Source organism: Trachurus trachurus (genome assembly GCF_905171665.1).
Source record: "Trachurus trachurus genome assembly, chromosome: 18".
In the NCBI taxonomy this organism is placed as follows: Eukaryota; Metazoa; Chordata; class Actinopteri; order Carangiformes; family Carangidae; genus Trachurus; species Trachurus trachurus.
Window position 1 is genome coordinate 5,227,696 of NC_139909.1, and position 17,620 is coordinate 5,245,315.

The following is a 17,620-nucleotide window of genomic DNA, read 5'->3' on the forward strand; positions in this document are numbered from 1 at the left end:
ACTCGGTGAGAAAAGTAGGCTATCACAGCTTTGGTTCCGCTCTCTTTGGTTTGTGTTTCTAGTCGGACACTTTTCGAGGCTGCATCACAACCTGGAACCACTTTCGCTTTGATGTGAGAAGCTGTATCAAAAAAACCTTGTGAATAAAAACACGCATCAACATGTTTTACTGGATGAAGCGGAGCGGCGGGGCTCCCGATGGCCCCTGCGGCCTCGACAACATGTCCAAGGCCGAAATACTGAGAGGGATCGTCACCGAGAAGCTGAGCACGGCCGCGCAGGAGATCCTGGCGGTGGTGGAGAGAACCTTGGCCGGATACGAGGAGGAGGCGTCGGGCTTCAGGCAGGAGATCGCCCGGCAGAGGAGGCAACTGGAGGTGCTGCAGCCGCGGGTCAAACTGGAGAGGAGAGGTCGGTGCACGGAAAGTTATGAATAAATAAACAGATAAATAATTAAAAACATAGACTCACAAACGCTTGGTCTTTAACACGTGATATGTTCATAGTAAACAAATAAACAAACAAAGATTTTAAAGTTCCTTTGTTGACAGACACACCTTTCTTTCCTTACAGCATCAATACTCAAATTCTGCATCATAATCAGTAAATCAAGTAAATAACTTATTTTTGTTCATTATACAAGTTTTCTGAGTTGCTTTGTTGAATTTCATTAAAGAAACAAACTAATTTAAAGGTATAATATGTAGGAATTACCCCCATCTAGCGGTGCGCCGGAACGTATTCTTGATGTTGCATTCACGTGAAATCGGGCAGACGTCAGACAGACAACAGACACTGCATGTCTATGTAAACAAGTGGTCGGACGAGGCAAAACAATACAGGCGTGACAGTGTGTTGTCATGGTGATGTCATATTGTTTACCTGACCCATGTTTTACCGTCTTTCCCTCGTTGAGGGTACACAATACACAATTCAACAACTCCAAAACTCTCTCGTGGACAAGTTGTGACCTGCACATAAAACAAAAAGTTGAATCAGTTTTTGTACATCTTGTGAAATTGTTAAGTGATTCATAAGCCCTGACCTTTAAACTTTTAAAAATTAAACCCTTATTTTAAAGTTTATTTGCTCACTGTCAGAGTTTAAATTAAACCGACACTTTAATTAACTTAAATGTTACATTACACCTTCTCTATGTAAATGTTCCTAACTTTATTTCTTTACCTAATATTCACTTTGACAGTGTTTTTCCTTTAAGTTGTGTTTTGTTGAATTTGACATAATTCGGTAAATTTACATTTGGTTTAAGGACTAAAAATAACTCAAAATAACTTTGCATTTGTTGATTGAGAGAAACTGTCTGATTTTTTTTTTTTTTTACCTCTGAAACCTCACAGCACTGATCCCAGATCCGGGGAGTCATGAAGTGGTCGTTGTAAGTGAAGGTGAAGAGGAAGAGGAGCAGCAGACACAGCAGACAGGTGTGTCCTTATATTTTACAACTGTGGGTGAAGAAAGATTTACTTTTTACTCCCCGATTTCTATGTTTAGGGTGACGATATGCAGACAATATGCTGCGGCGGGTAATGCACAGATCATAGGGGTTTCCAACTGTCCCAAAAAAAAAATCAGGACTTTCTATTTCTGTCCAGATGTGGAGGACACTGGGAGTCTGGGTCTAATGTGGTTCGATGACGAAGATGACGTAGATGAAGAGGAGCAGCCATCGATGCAACAAGCGACGAGCTGCAGACAGAAACGAGAAGATCTGCGGGACCCCGATTATGAAACACCATCAAGGTGACATCAAGACACCTTTTTACTGGTTTGGTCCCTCAAGGTCCAGTGAACCATTTTATCCACAAGTTTCCGAACGTCATCTATGGTCAAAACCGGCTTCCGGTTTTGCCGGTTTGGTGGAATTGTACGTTACGTTTCCATGGTTTTCAGTCGTTGTCATAGTTGCGGTAAACGCATGGATCTATTAACGCTGGCTTTTAACACGGATGTCAATTTGTGTGATATCCACTGTTAAAAGCTGGTGTGATGATCCATGCGTTTTACAGATTTTCATTGAAAAAAAAAGAAAAAGAAATCCATGCATTTACCGCGACTACCGAAACCATGGAAACGTAAACATAAAATTCCACTGGAAGAGCAAAACCGGCAAAACAGGCTTACATTTTTGACGTTCGGAAAAAAGTGGATAGCTACGCTGCTATAGACTTAGACTGCTGGGGGACACATCTGGTTACATGGAGCCCTCTCCTCTCCTCTCCTCTCCGCTCTCTCCTCTCCTCTCCTCCCCGCTCTCTCTATCTCTTCTCATCTCCTCTCCATCTCCTCTCCTCCCCTCCTCTCCTTTCCTCTCCTACCCACTCTTTCCTCTCCTCCCCTCCTCTCTCCTCTCCCCTCCTTTCCTCTCCTCTCCTCCCCGCTCTCTCCTCTCCTCTTCTCTCCATCTCCTCTCCTCTCCTCTCAGCACATTTTGAACTGTCATTATCATTATCTGTTGCACTTCATAGTTTGGCCTTGGTGTCTCGCACTCTCTCTGTGTTACCACAGATCCACCGGAGCTCCATCTCTCTGCACCAGCCGCCGCTTGCATTGCCCCCCCCCCTTTTCCCCTGCTGTTAAACCGGCCTGCCCTCCCTTCCCATGAACCAGTCTGCTATCCAGTCCTCCCATTAAGCTGCCCTGCTCTCCCTGCCTCGCTTGCCTACCAGAAGCTTCCTCCTTCAGCCGTTAACATTTTCATGTTTCTCGCATTCTCTGTTGTAAATTGTCTTCTTGTCTGTAACAACATCTATTGCACGTCTGTCCGTCCTGGGTGAGGGATCCCTCCTCTGTTGCTCACCCTGAGGTTTCTCAGATTTTTCCCTGTTAAAAGGGTTTTCCATGGAGTTTTTCCTCAGTGGATGTGAGGGTCTAAGGACAGAGGATGTTGTTATGATGCTATTTTTTTTAAATTTTTAAATTTAACCTTTATTTATCAAGGAAGGATCCATTGAGATTTAACAATCTCTTTTTCAAGGATGTCCTGGTCAGGAAGTACAGATACAAGCAAAACATACACAACAAGATCAAGGTAACAAAGAGACAAACATCAAACGAATAGCACAATTACAGAATTAAATGAATTGTCACTGGTGCAGCTGGTGACTAAAAGTTCTGAGATTGTGTGTTTGAAGCCAGAAAGAGGGATGAGAGAGCCCAATCTCATCCTGGCTTGTAGGTCATTCCAAGACCATGGCCCAAAGTGAGAGAGGGTCTTCATCCCTAACTCGGTCCTCATATGGGGGACCTTAAATCGCAGCCAACTGTTGGCTCTAAGATTATGTGTCAGCTGGACAGCAATAAACTTAGAACAGACGTAGTGCGGCAGCTTGCCTAAAATAGCCTTGTAGATTAAGGTGTACCAGTGCAATAACCTTCGAGTATTAAGGGAAGAAAATCCTGTAAGTGTGTATAAAGTGCAATGGTGGGTTCTGATGGCTGTTGTGAAGCCCTTTGAGACAAACTGTTTGTGAAAACGGGCTATACAAATAAAATTGCCTTGCCTTGCCTTGAAGACAGGTCTTTGGAGACAAGACTTTTCTATAATCTTGATTCAGCTCATGTCAACATCCTGCTGATCTTCTTCCTCCTCCAGGAAGTTTTCCCCCAGAGTTCGATCTGCCAGGAGGAAGCCCGGCAGACCCCCAAAAAGCGACACTCAGACCCATCTGGATTTCAGGATCTGCATCCTGGAGAATGTGCAGGGCGATGTGCTCTCAAATAAAAGTCAGTTTTACAAAACACTAGAGTCACACAGTGAAATCAGATCGGTTCAAAGGTTCATATAACCTCAAACTGCGTTTCCCCCTCTGTGCTCTAGTGTTTAGAAAGTGTCCGGTTCGGGAGCTGCAGTGTCCTTGTGGTGTCCAGGAGTCGGACTTCCTGAACTTGCTGAGGTCCGAGTTCCCTCAGCTGGCAGCCGATAAACCGTTTGACATCTTCACCACCGACAGAAGCCGGAGACTTCAGCCTCTGAAGGTCTCGACCCTGACACCAGAGGAGATCTACAGGAGCATCAGAACCACCGGGGCGGGGCGGTCGGCGCTCTACATCCGCCTGAAGGTACCGTCTTCTTCCATTGACCGAACCTCGATGAATCCATCTGTTCTCCCAAAAAGGAGTGGCTGAGGTGTAAATTTGGTCTTTGGAGCTGTTTGGTTTAAGTACGATTGTGGATCTTTTGTCAGACAGGAGAGGATCCTCAGACCGGCAGTGACGACCTTCGTCCTCCACAGAAACCGGACGATGCCGATGGAGATTCTCCATCCAGCTCCGCCTCCGTGACACCTGACCAAAGCGACTCGTTGACGAGGTTTGTTTTCTTGGATCGCGGAGAACTCCGACTTGAAGATGTTTTAAATCTTATCTGATCATGAACCACATTTAAAAGCGACCTTTTTCTCTTTCAGTTTGTCTCTCAACGATCAGTCTGAGAGGAGGAGGTGTGGTCGACCACGACTCGGCGAGGAACCGACCCATCACTTCCTCAGGATCTGCCTGCTGGAGGACTCCCAGTCAGACGTGCTCTCAAAGAACGGTAAACATGAAGAAAACAGAAACTCATCAATGGGCTCTATGCACAGCTCCACCACTTCCTGCATTGTGTCTGAGTAGTCACAATGGTCAGACACACCTGGATTAATCAGTTTGTCCAGTAATGTAAGACAGGAAATGAAGGACCTGCCTTAAATTCAGGAAGTGGTGGAGCTGTGCATACAGCCCACTATGAAAAGTTTGTTTCTAGATGTTGAACAAAGTCGTAAACCTCCGTCTTCTGCTTCAGTGTTCATGAAATCCTCCACCCAGGAGCTGCAGTGTCCTCGCGGTCTACAGGAGGCCGACTTCCTGGACCTGCTCCGATCTACGTTCCCTCAGCTGGTGGGAGACAACAAACAGTTTAACATGTTCAAGTCCGATAGAAGCCGAAGGCTCCAGAGGCTCCGAGTGAAAACCATCACACCAGAGGAGATCTACAGGAGCATGAGGCCCACCAGGATCTCCAAGAGCATGGTCTACATCAGACTTAAGGTGCTGTCGATGTTTGTCATAAAGCTCCATACCATACAAAGGTATACAAGTTAAAGGTAATGAAGTTAAATAATCAAACTCTTGTAGACAGGTGAGGAAGATGAAGAGGAGGAAGAGCTCAACCTTTTACCAACAAACGATGCCACCGTCCATGACGATGGTGATGATGCCGATGATGATTCTTCATCCGCTGTTGCCGTTGTGATTAAAAATGATGACTCTGGACCAGGTTCAAGGTGATTTATAAAAAAGATGGAAATTTTGTGTTTGATGTTGTTTGGCAGTGTTTTAGTGTTCAAACTTCTCTGGTCTAGGAAAAACACCATGAACAACAGAGTTCAGTGAAGGATTTATTGCAGAATTGATTTTATTTATCATTTTGTTCATTCTTTATTCAGGCAGCAGCTTTACTTTTCTTGGTGAACACGACATCATCATGTAAAACAACAATTTAAACTAAAATCAAAGACAAAAGAGAAACAAACAGCAAACAGTGAAACTAATAACAACACACACAACATATTTAAACAGCTCGATAACATCAGCATTGTCACTAGAAACAGTGTGTAGTAGGTATTGTTACCCACATGTACCAGATAAACTGTAAACCAAGTGAATATTACAGACAAAAAAAAAGAGAAAAGACATAAATATTTTGCATTTACAGTCACTGACAAAAGTCTTGTCGTTTATCCGTATTGTAGGAACGACAAATAATAACCTGACTTGTACTCGATCAATTCGAATTACTGTAGAAATGGCTCATATGAATTGCAAAAGCCCTTTTGTTGGACAAAAGTCTTGTTGCATACAAAAATAATGTGGAAATTATTCATATACTTTATTTTGACCACACAAACTTGCTACAAGAACATCAAGTTATGCATTGTGAAAAAAAAAAAGTATATACTGTATATCGTAAATATGACTCCCATGAGCTTGGAGGACTACTTCCATACGGTTTGGCAATGACTCAAATAACTTATTAAGTTATCTGGAATGGCAAGGAGAGCAGTCTTGCAGGACTCCCAGAGTTCATCAAGATTCTTTGGTTTCATCTTCCAAGCCTCCATCTTCATCTTACCCCAGACATGCTCAAAAAAAAAAAACCTACTGCAATATGGGTTATTTTATTTAAAATAAGAGTTTTTTAAATTGAAAAAGTTTTAAATGATGATGGTACCGTGTTTTTTGTTGGTTCTTCTACCAAACAAATATGAATTTTAAGGCCGGAGTGTATCTGTAGCACATCAACACTAATGATGTTACAGATGCTTTGTCAATGTTGCCAGGTGCAGACTTAGCACTTAGCGACATTGAGATGGCGTCATGTCGGGGTTAAACTTAATACAGGTCATGAAATGGTTAAATTAAAAACATAAACACCAAGTCAACAAAGTAATTTTTGATTTTCCCTCCACAGCAGGTCAGTTCGTGCCAGCAGCTCGACGTCACAACACAACATGGAAACCGACGACGAAGACGTCGCCGAGGGCGTCGACAAAGATGGAGACCAGGCGCTCGACAGGGACGACGACGACTGGAAACCAGATCTTGAGCAGCGTTTGCCAAAGAGGACGTTGATTCGTAGGCGTCGAGGGCGTCCAGCTGCTGACATGGAGAGGAGTAAGACGCCCTGTAAGGTGTGTGGAGTATGGTACATGGTACGAGGCAGCTTGATCAAACACGCCTGGAGTCACATGGACGAGGCACAGGGTGTCTGCGGAGTGTGCGGCGAGCGCTTCGAATCTGTGGAAGAGTTGAAGAAACATCTTAGAAGCTACCAAGAAACACACATCTGCTCGCACTGCGGAAAATCTTTCTCCACCGTCTCCGGACTAAACTGCCATACCGCCCGACACACGGGAAACCAACCTTTTAAATGCGATGTCTGCGGCAAAGCCTTCGCCCGCAACTCCAGCCTGAGCGTCCACCGCTGGATCCACGTGAATGACAAACCTCACAAGTGCGACGTTTGCCCCAAAGCGTTCGGCCTGAAGGCGCAGCTCAAAGCTCACAGCAAGGTGCACACGGGCGGAGACCGGTACCTCTGCAACATTTGCGGAAAGTCCGTTTACGATCTCCGGTCCCTAACCCGGCACAAGGCGACGCACTCGGGCGAGAGGCGCTACGGCTGCGAGGTTTGCGGGAAGCGTTTCAAAATCCTCGGCACATTGCGGTCGCACGAGAAGACCCACACGGTGAGAGACCGGCCATACCTCTGCCACATCTGCTGCAAGACCTTCGTGTCGAACAGCTCTCTGAATATTCACATTAAGACGCACAGCAACGAGCGGCCGTTCATCTGCATCATGTGCAGCAAGGGCTTCATATCCAACGGCGAGCTAAAGGCCCACATGCGGGTCCACACCGGCGAGGCGCCGTACGGCTGCTCAGAGTGCGGACGCTACTTTAAACGCAAAACTCACCTGAACAACCACGTCCGCAGCCACCTGGGAATCAAACTGTTCGTGTGCGGGGTTTGTGGGAAGGCGTGTTCTCGCCAAGAGCACCTGACTGTCCACATGAGGACTCACAACGGAGAGAGACCGTACAAGTGCTCGCTGTGTGATAAAGCGTTCACGCAGAGCCACTGTCTGAAGACGCACATGAAAAGTCACCAGGCGGAAGAAGACTCGTTTCTGGATCCGTCCACATCCTGAAGGACTAGTTGTGTCCGACAAACCTTAAACCCGTTGGTCCAAGCGCGGAAAAAACTGACTTCAGGCTTTTCTCTTTCACAATCATTTCCTCCTTTTCTCCTACTGTGCTTCATGTTGACAAAGTTTAAACGTACGGCTGCTCTATGTTTCAACATTTCATGTTTCGTATTTTGTGATAAAGATTTCCTGCCAAAATGATAAAACAAGTTAAGAGGTTATAATACGAACGCTCAGGTCAAACTCCAATAAAGTCAGCTTTAATCACCTTGTGCTGATTCCAGACCTGCTGCACCTCTCAGCTGTACAGACTGTCGCTGTTCTTACTGTACTATTCACTGCTCATGTAAGAAAATCAGTCAAACTTAAACACTTCTTAAATAAATATTGTTGTGTAGAAGGTGAAGTTCAAGTCTGAAACTGTACAGCTGATGTTTTTACTCAGTTTATCTCAATGTTGCTTCTTATTTCACTGTAACTAATGTTGCATTCATGGTGTGTGGAGAAAGAGACGCTTTCTTCAACCAAGTGGGTTAAATTCACTTAATCAACTCTTAAAGGGTAACTATGCAAGTCCGCTCGCTTTTCCGCTGTTTTGCTAACGCTCCTCTCATCCATGTGCATTTGTTTGCTATCACGATTACTCCGGAGCTTTTTAATTAAAGTAAAAATGTAGCAGAGCCACGGGAAAATCCTGCTTAGTTCCTCTTTAAACGTTGATTTTCTTGCTTATAAAAACTCTTGCCAAATCCCACGTGGTCCTGATTGCAACATGCGGTGCCTTAAAGTGCATGTTTTTTTTTTGTTGTGTGTTACTCAACTTTTAACTTTTATGTTGTTGTTTCTTTGTTTGTTTTTTTTTACATCTGCAACTAACAGACAAGCTAACATGTAGAAAATATGAACCTGCTTGTTGCCATGGCGAATGTTACAATATTAAACTACATTCTGAAAAAAGGTTGAAGTTCTGTCATCGTATTTAATGCAGAAGTAAGCGGAATATTTGTGTTAATATAAGTCTTAAATAGTTATATCTTCCGATGGCAATCACTTACATAGAGTGTTTGGTCCGAAACACGGGTCTGTCAGTCACTCTGCTCTGCTGTAAGCCGAGGAGAAAACTTCTTGTATCCTACAACCTTTATCCAATGAGGAGAGAGAACGGCATGAAGGGCTGTGTGTGCAGCCAAGGGATGCGCGTGAATATGATGACGTAGGGACGAGGACCAATAGATCCATGACGAGGGCGGGGACTGCTAACTCCATCGGCTGACAAAAAGTTAGCCAAAACGACCAGATCGCTTACATCTGCTTTAAAAAAACATAACGTTAACTTCCCTACGTACCGTCATGTCGTCTACGTCAGGGAAGCTCCAACATGTCGTATTCGGCGAGGATCCGTTGAGTCCGTGCATGAACCAGCGTCAGGGCGTGGATGATGATGCGGAGGACTGGCGCCGCCTCGCTCTGGTCTTCAACACAAACCAGCTGCAAGAAGTACCGTCGGTCCGGCAGGGCGAGGAAGACGAACTCAGCGGCCTGACGCAGCACCCAGGGGTGGTGGGGGGCCAACGCCACCTTGTAGGCATCTCTGGGGGGGGACAAAAGACGGACCGACTGAAGGTTTGATGCTTCAACCGGGGCGTGGAAACTGTGGATGTAACGGCACTGTTATTACCTGCTGAGCTCGCCGGGTGTTTTGAAGCGTCCGTCTGCGTCCGGTCCTTCAGCCAAACCCTCCAACATCAGCTTCAACCACAGCAGAGACCGATGCAGCCGCAGCAGCGTCCTGCAGCCCGAATCTGTACGACGGTCAAAGTTGACCAAGCCTCCTTTAAGCTCCGCCTCCACCATGGACCGCGCCGACCGATACACCTCCAGAAGAAAAAGTAAAAAAAATAACTCAAACCCCCAACTAACATCTTTGGCATGTTTAGAGATCCATCCATCCATCCATCTTCTTCCGCTTATCTGGGTCCGGGTCGCGGGGGCAACCGTTTGAGCAGGGACACCCAGACTTCCCTCTCCCCGGACCCTTCCTCCAGCTCTTCCGGGAGAATCCCAAGGCGTTCCCAGGCCAGCCGAGTGACGTAGTCGCTCCAGCGTGTCCTGGGTCTTCCTTGAGGCTCCTCCCAGCGGGACATACCCGGAACACCTCCCTAGGGAGGTGTCCAGGGGGCATCCGATACAGATGCCCAGGCCACCTCAGCTGGCTCCTCTCGATGTGGAGGAGCAGCGGCTCTACTCCGAGCTCCTCCCGGGTGACAGAGCTCCTCATGTTGCTTGTATCCAGGATCTTTTTTTTTTTTTAAGTATATTTTTGGGGTTTTTATTGCCTTTAATTAATAGTGCAGTCGAGAGAGAGACAGGAAAGTGGGAGGCAGAGAGTGGGGGAATGACACGCAGGAAAGGGCCGTCCGACGTGGGACTCGAACCGGGGCCGCCTGCACCGAGGACTGAGCCTCAACATGGGGCGGCAACTCTACCCAGTGAGCTAAACGCCGCCCCTGTATCCAGGAACTTGTTCTTTCGGTCATGACCCAGAGTACATGAATAGTACATTGTAGTTTGGCCTTGGTGTCTCGCACTGTCTCTGTGTTTCCGCAGATCCACCGGAGCTCCATCTCTCTGCACCAGCCGCGGCCTGCATCGCCCCCCTCCCACCCCTTCCCCTGCCGTTAGACCGGCCTCCCCTCCCTTCCCATGGACCAGTCTGCCACCCAGTCCTCCCATCGAGCTGACCGGCTCTCCCTGCCCCCCCCCTCCCCTCACCAGAGACTGCCCTCATCAACCCCTGCTAACATTTCCATATTCCGCACATTCTGTGACAAACTGTAAACTGTTTTCTTGTCTGTAACAACATCTATTGCACGTCTGTCCGTCCTGGGTGAGGGATCCCTCCTCTGTTGCTCACCCTGAGGTTTCTCCTGTTTTTCCCTGTTAAAAGGGTTTCCATGGAGTTTTTCCTCAGTCGATGTGAGGGTCTAAGGACAGAGGATGCTGTTACGATGCCATGTAAAGCCCTTTGAGACAAACTGTTTGTAAAAACGGGCTATACAAATAAAATTGCCTTGCCTTGCCTTGCCTTACATGACCATAGGTGAGGGTAGGGCCATAGATTGACCGGTAAATTGAGAACTTCGCCTTTCGGCTCAGGTCCTTCTTTACCACGACAGACCGATACAACAACCGCATTACTGCGGCTGCTGCGCCTGTCAATCTCACACTCCACTTGGAGCGACTGGTGCTCATCATCATCTGCGAAAAGCAGAGATGAAATCGAACCGGACCCCCTCCGCCTAGAAATTCTGTCCATAAAAATAATAAACAGAACCAGTGACAAAGGGCAGCCCTGCCGGAGTCCAACGCGCACTGGGAACAGGTCTGACTTACTGCCGGCAATGTGAAGCAAACTCCTACTCCGGTCGTACAGGGACCGTACAGCCCTCAGCAGAGGGTCTCCAACCCCATACTCCAGCCTCAGGAGTCCCCTGAGCCAACCAGCCTCGATAGGACTCCTCCTTCCGCTTGACGGCATCCCTTACTTCCGGTTCAGGGATTGTCGCCACGGCAGGCACCGGAGACCTTACGGCCACAGCTTCGAACAGTCGCATCAACAATGGAAGTGGAGAACATGGTCCACTCTGACTCAATGTCCCCAGCCTCCCTCGGTATCTGGTCAAAGCTCTCCCGGAGGTGGGAGTTGAAGACCTCCCTGACAGGGGATTCCACCAGACGTTCCCAGCAAACCCTCACGATACGCTTGGGTCTTCCAAGTCTGTCCAGCTTCCTCCCCTGCCAGCGGATCCAACTCACTGATCAGTTGACAGCTCAGCCCCTCTCTTCACCTGAGTGTCCAAGACACACGGCCGGAGGTCAGATGACACGACTACAAAGTCGATCATTGACCTCCGGCCGAGGGTGTCCTGGTGCCACGTGCACTGATGGACACCCTTATGCTCAAACATGGTGTTTGTTATGGACAAACTATGGCTAGTACCGCTCGGGTTCAGATCGGGGAGGCCGTTCCTCCCAATCACACCCTTCCAGGTAACACTGTCGCAACCCACCTGAGGAAGCCTGTGCATATTCTCATTTGTCCAAGTCATAGTATCTCAAAGGAGGTTAAATCGTCATTTAAGTGACTGTCTTTGGTGGAAAGTTGGTTTCGACTTCGTTAGTGTGCTATTGTAATAATAATTGTGTTATAACGACAGTCGTTGGAGTCACTTGCCACTTGTGAACAGTTGTTATTCTTTGAGGCTAGATTGTTGAATCTCCTGGGAAGGGATGAAGGGCAGCATTGTAAATTGGAGATAGGTGGTGTCTGAGACCTGAGACCACCTGAGCGTTGAAGTCCCCCAGTAGAACGATGGAGCCCCCAGGTGGAGCACCTTCCAGTACCCCACCCAGGGCCTCCAAAAAGGCTAGATACACTGCACCTATCCCCGACCCGAAGGCACAGGAAGGCAACCCTCTTGTTCAGCGGGGAGAACTCCAACACATGGCGGCTGAGTTGGGGAGCTATGAGCAAGCCCACACCAGCTCGCCGCCTCTCACCACGGGCAACTCCAGAGTAGAAGAGAGTCCAGCCTCTCTCTAGGAGTTGCCCCAACTGTGCGTGGAGATGAGCCCGACTATCTCTAGCCGATACAGCTCAACCTCCCACACTAGCTCAGACTCTTTCTCCCCCAGCGAGGTGACACTCCACATCCCCACGGCCAGAGTCGTTGTCCAGGGATTGGGTCGTCGGGGCCCCCGCCCACGACCGCCAACCGAATCACACAGCACCGGCCCCTTCTGAAGCTTCCTGCGGGTGGTGAGCCTACTGGAGGTAGAGATCTTATCTTATATTCTTTTATTTTTGTCTCACCCCGGCCTTTAGTCCAAAAGAAGACGGAGTTTGTAGTTTCCCATGATCCTCTGCGGTGCGTTTGAGTGACAGGTCTCGTATCAGTACGACCTTTTCCCTGACCTTCTGAGAGAAGAAACTGACCATTGTCCCCAGAGACTCCATGAAACTGGAAACACAAGGAGGCAAATCAGATTTTAATAAATGTATTATCTATCTCTAGTCATTAGAAATTGTATTAATATATATATATTTTTTTTTTAAAGAGATTTTGAGCTACTAAAAGTATGAAACATATAGTATATATTATATATAATGTGAGTACTTGAGGAGCTCATCCCAGCCATGCAGGTACGGCTCCAGCAGGACGTCGCCTTCCTCCATCATACTGGACTTTAAGTGCAGCAGCAGACGCCAGGCCTGAAACGATTGGCCGGGACACTCCTTAATGAGGGGCGGCGCTCCACCAAGATCCGCCCACTCCTCAGGGAACAATGGAGGCTCGGCCTGAAGGAGGAAGTGATTCAGAAGATGTAAAATGTACAGGACAGCTATTAACTTTACTTTTCAAAATTTTGATTTAGAATCTGGTTAGGTTAGGTTACAGTTTCTACATCTCACTTAGTACAATGTGTGCACCACCTACATTTTACTGCAAATACATTATTGTGTGTGTGTGTGTGTGTGTGTGTGTGTGTGTGTGTGTGTGTGTGTGTGTGTGTGTGTGTGTGTGTGTGTGTGTGTGTGTGTGTGTGTGTGTGTGTGTGTGTGTGTGTGTGTGTGTGTGTGTGTGTGTGAGTGTGATAGTCGTACTGTTTGGCGGTAACCACTCAGACATGGCTGCCAGGCGCTGCCACACTCACTGGCTCCACCCTGAGCTGAAGAGAAAGAAAAACTGAATGAGTTCACAAGTTTACAATGAGTCTAGATGGAAAGATACTTTATTTCTCTACTGGGACAAATTCAATTCTTCCATAATAGTTATAAACAATTAATAATGACAGTTTAATATTTAATGCAATAGTTTGTGTGTGCAATACAGTAAATATGAAATTGTCTTCATTGATTTATTGTATGAACTATAATATTTGTAGAATTCAACTCATTCATAAACAGCAGCATTAACCCGTCTCTTAATTAGATAATTAACATTTCCAGCTTCATTCACAAACCAAAGAGTTTGGGGACGTCTGGTTTAATCGTACTTTATAAACGTTTTTTTAATTACATTTGTCAAAGTGGGAGCACAAAGTACCACACAAGTACCTTAAAGTTGTGGTTGAGTAAAAGTACTCAGTTACTTTCCTCCACTGACGCTAACCGAGCCAATGAGAGGTGGAGTCAAAATGTTTCAGAGACACTCACGGAGCCAGAAGGAGCTGACGAAGAGGAGCAGCGCCAACATGGCCGACAGCAGCAGGTACCGGAGCAGCGCCGTCCGTCTGAGGAAAACCATGGCGACCACAAAGTGCAACAACAACAACAACCAACAAAACACAAGTAGAACACACACTTTCCCTCAGACCGCCTCACTCTCACTCACACTTAGACACACAAACACGAGTTCAAGCAAACACATTGTTTACAAGCCGTCACCGGTCACCACATGCTCTCTCTCTCTCGCTCTCTCTCTCTCTCTCTCTCTCTCGTTGGGGTTAAAGGTTGTTTGTTCGCTCACTCCCACACACACACACACACACACCTCAAGACGACCTTTGCACGTGACCTTCGTTCAGCCGGTTTTATTATCTCTGACTGTAATCAGACGTATTTAAGGGTGCGTTCAGGAACACCTGAACTTGGGAAATTCACTAAACAATGGAATAATGTCAGGAAACAGAAGCAGCTTATTTTGTGTCTTTTTGTATTGTGTTTGTTTGACGTTGACACCAATTTTTGGTCCCTTTGAGGTCATTACCAATAAGTTCTTTCTTTGGAGTTCGTTGTGTCTCTTTGAATTAGTTCAGTGTCTCTTTATGAGCACTTTTCACTTTTCATCTCTTTAAAAAACCGCTTGTGTATCACATTCTTTATGTTTTTGTCTCTTGTACTTGGTAAATAAGTCCAGTGTGTCACCAACTTATTATCTTTCTATAGGGACAGCTGTTTTTTTCTGTCTTATTGTCAATATTTCCCATCCTATGCTCCAACGCACCTGTTTTTCAAGATTTTTTAGGTGTGCATCAGCCTCCACATCTTGACTGCATTTATCCTTTTGGATTTTTTGTTGTTTGCACCCTCTTACTTGCAATTGAACTTGAGCCTGGCTCCAAGATTAGCTCTTTTCAAGAATTAAAGTCTTTTGCAAGTGTTTTGACAGTGTGCGGGAGACCCTTTTTTTCTTTTTTCTTATATTTTTGAAAACTGCCTCTAACAAACACAATATCCCATAATCCTACACACTTACAATTTCTTTTTTATTATAATGTGAAGTTTTGAAAGAAGAGTTGAGTCCACAAGCAAGTAGGACATGTGAAAAATGTGTCTGAGGCTCCATCTAGTGGACATTAGAGGAACTGAAGCACCATAGAACCTGGTGTGTTTTTATGTCACTGTACCTCAGCCATGCCAAAAAAGTTTCTTGAAGTTCATTAACAAAACAAAAAAAGTGTCCAAACACTGATGAGAACATGATTTATTGATGGTAAAATGACACATGTAGCACCTGCAGGTTCAAAAAGACGTTAAGAGACACGCGATGGATCATCTTTTTCATCAACAACTCCAAAACACTTGCAACCGATTGATTGATGTCTTTAAGAAATGAGTCGATGTGTTTTGTGCTTGTGCAAAAATATCTGTGCATACTCATGCTTGTGCTTGTTTTCAAGGTAAAGCTAAAGAATACTAATTTATAATAAGACTAATAAAGGGTTTCTATGACAAGAGGTAAACATTTTTAAGGTGCAATAAGGATTTGTCTTAAAATCCTTACTGTTAATTTTGTTGGCAAAACGATTGAAATGTGTAAAACTAAAAGCTATAACGTAAGGGTTTGTTAGTGATATTTTTTAAAAGGGAGAATTGAGCTTCGTTAAAATGCTAAGGGAGTGGGAGGGTTTGGAGTTTGGGAAAAGTTTAAAAACAGACGAATGTGGTGGAAAAAGGTGTTTGTGATTAATTTAAGAGGAATTAAGATCGTGTAAAGGGGATTATCGGCCTTTTTAGGTAAGAAGGATATTTCAGTAACTCAACAACTAACTAGTAATTTGTTCTTTCAACTTTTTTCTTCCACCTTGAAGATAAACATTGTTGAAAAGGTCTTTAACATTATTGCCATAAAAAAAAAAAAATGTCCTGAGTGATTGAAACATCAGAGTGTGAAGTGATGGAAGAACAGAAAAACTGTCGTCTTTGGGGTTTGGAGTCATCAATACAGTAACATTGTGATGTTTTGTCACCATTAATCAATCGATTTAGGTGTCAGAAAATATTGTTTGACATCTTCAAACAGTGATTTGTTCAAGCAACAACAAAGACATTCAATTTTGACAAGACAATTAATCCAACTTATTTTCAATCAACTATTCATCCGAGTCTTCATATCAATTGTACAGTTGATATATGAAATGGTCCAATTTTTTTCTAGACAAGTTGGATTTAACTCTTTTTTTATCATTATTGTTTTATTTAAAGTTGATTATATGGATTTTAAAGTGTCTGAGTTTGATTGTGCCATTGACAAACCACTGATTATTTACTCAGGTGAGTCTTTAGGTTGTATTCAGACCTGTGGCCCGTTTGGAGCAGTAGTTCCCGAAACGGGGAGCGTTCAACCCCAACGATCGGTTTGTTTGGTTCAGATGGTTCAGACACAGCGATCGTGTTCGAATACGGAATAAAACAAGTGGGCCGAGATCGCTCAGAAGAAGAGGGTGGTCTGGTCTCGAGCTTTTCGTTGGCAGTGGGAACCTCAATCGACTCAGATGACTCATGTCGGATCCATTTTTTGGGGGTTTTTGACTGACTCGGACCGGGTTGGGTCCAAGCTTCAACCGCGATTCAAACCGGGTCAGGTTTTCATTTTCAGGCCTGTTGAAACCTCTATTCCATGGTTCTTGTTTTTCACAGGTAACCTCCTCCTCCTCCTTCCACGTAAGATTTCTGACCAATGATAGAACAGTTGGTTCGCACATGGCATTTGTTTACAACTTTGGACCGGTTCGAACTGTAACTGTAGGAGTCCTAAAGCTGCGTTCACACCGGACCTTTTGTTTTTCTCGCGGGCGACAAGTTTACATGTTAAGTCAATGCAAACGAGCGATTGAGCGTTTAATCGCCCAGGCGAAAAAACGCTGTGGCTCGGAGCGATTTTTCGCTCTGTCGCTGGAGATGAGAAATCCCAACTCTCCGGCCGCCAGTCGCTCGTCGCTCAGCGCTGATTGGCTGCCGTAATCCCGGTGGTGCCGGTGTAAACAGAGACACATGGCAGTGGGCATTACGTCATCAAAGCGAAAATGCGAGTCTGTACCAAATTGACGAGCGAATGCAGCTGAGCGACGGAGCGTTTTTTTTGGAGCGATACGAGCGACAGTGACAAAAATAAAAGGTCCGGTGTGAACGCACCTTAATTTATGGATGTAGAAAAGGTTGAGATTCTTAAGGGTTTGAATTTCATAATGTCATAGTTGTATGTCTAGAGTGCTAGAATTGGAGTGTTTGAGATTACGTCACCGACAGCTTCAGTGTCGAACATTGATTTTTCTTTTGAAAACGGATACATCTCGTTATTCATTCTTGTCCGATACCTTTCATGCCTCCCATGTGGCTTTGACACCACGAAGGAAAGCCACAACAGTTACCACGTGAACACAAACGATGGCCCAAAAGAAAAATGGGAGCATTGTATCGGTTTTACACTGCAAAAACTCAAAATCTTTCCAAGAATATTTGTCTTATTTCTTGTCAAAATGTCTCATTTCTAGTCAAAACTAATCTCTTTCCACTTAAAATAAGACTCATCACCTAAAAATTAACTTGTTTTTAGATAATTTTCACTTGTTTCAAACAAATTTTCACTTGAAATAAGTAGAAAAATCTGCCAGTGAAAGTAAGTTTTTTG

At 45.3% G+C, this 17,620-nt stretch overlaps 2 protein-coding genes across 3 annotated transcripts; one reads left to right on the forward strand and one right to left on the reverse strand.

Moving 5' to 3' along the window:
• Nucleotides 1-161: 161 nt before the first annotated feature.
• Nucleotides 162-8,611, forward strand: LOC311001564 (uncharacterized protein; the record flags this gene model as incomplete). The annotated part of the gene is made up of 10 exons (XM_083992648.1): nt 162-411; nt 1,359-1,442; nt 1,614-1,761; nt 3,614-3,744; nt 3,839-4,080; nt 4,206-4,330; nt 4,428-4,555; nt 4,802-5,046; nt 5,134-5,282; nt 6,470-8,611. The coding sequence occupies 10 exons, from the start codon at nt 162-164 to the stop codon at nt 7,707-7,709; spliced, it is 2,742 nt and encodes a 913-aa protein (XP_083848774.1). The 3' UTR covers nt 7,710-8,611.
• On the reverse strand, nt 6,549-14,164 carry LOC311001350 (ceramide-1-phosphate transfer protein-like). 2 transcript variants are annotated; one of them, XM_083992422.1, is made up of 7 exons: nt 13,924-14,164; nt 13,372-13,436; nt 12,884-13,065; nt 12,580-12,727; nt 9,385-9,581; nt 9,053-9,297; nt 6,549-6,654 (listed from the first exon to the last, which is right to left on the reverse strand). In XM_083992422.1, exons 1-6 carry the CDS (start codon nt 14,012-14,014, stop codon nt 9,069-9,071), a joined length of 912 nt encoding a protein of 303 aa, XP_083848548.1. In that variant the 5' UTR covers nt 14,015-14,164; the 3' UTR covers nt 6,549-6,654; nt 9,053-9,068. The 2 variants fall into 2 exon arrangements, with proteins under 2 accessions (XP_083848548.1, XP_083848547.1); XM_083992421.1 differs by lacking the exon at nt 6,549-6,654 and adding an exon at nt 6,658-6,795 and having other exon boundaries at nt 13,924-14,163.
• Between the last annotated feature and the right edge of the window lie 3,456 nt (nt 14,165-17,620).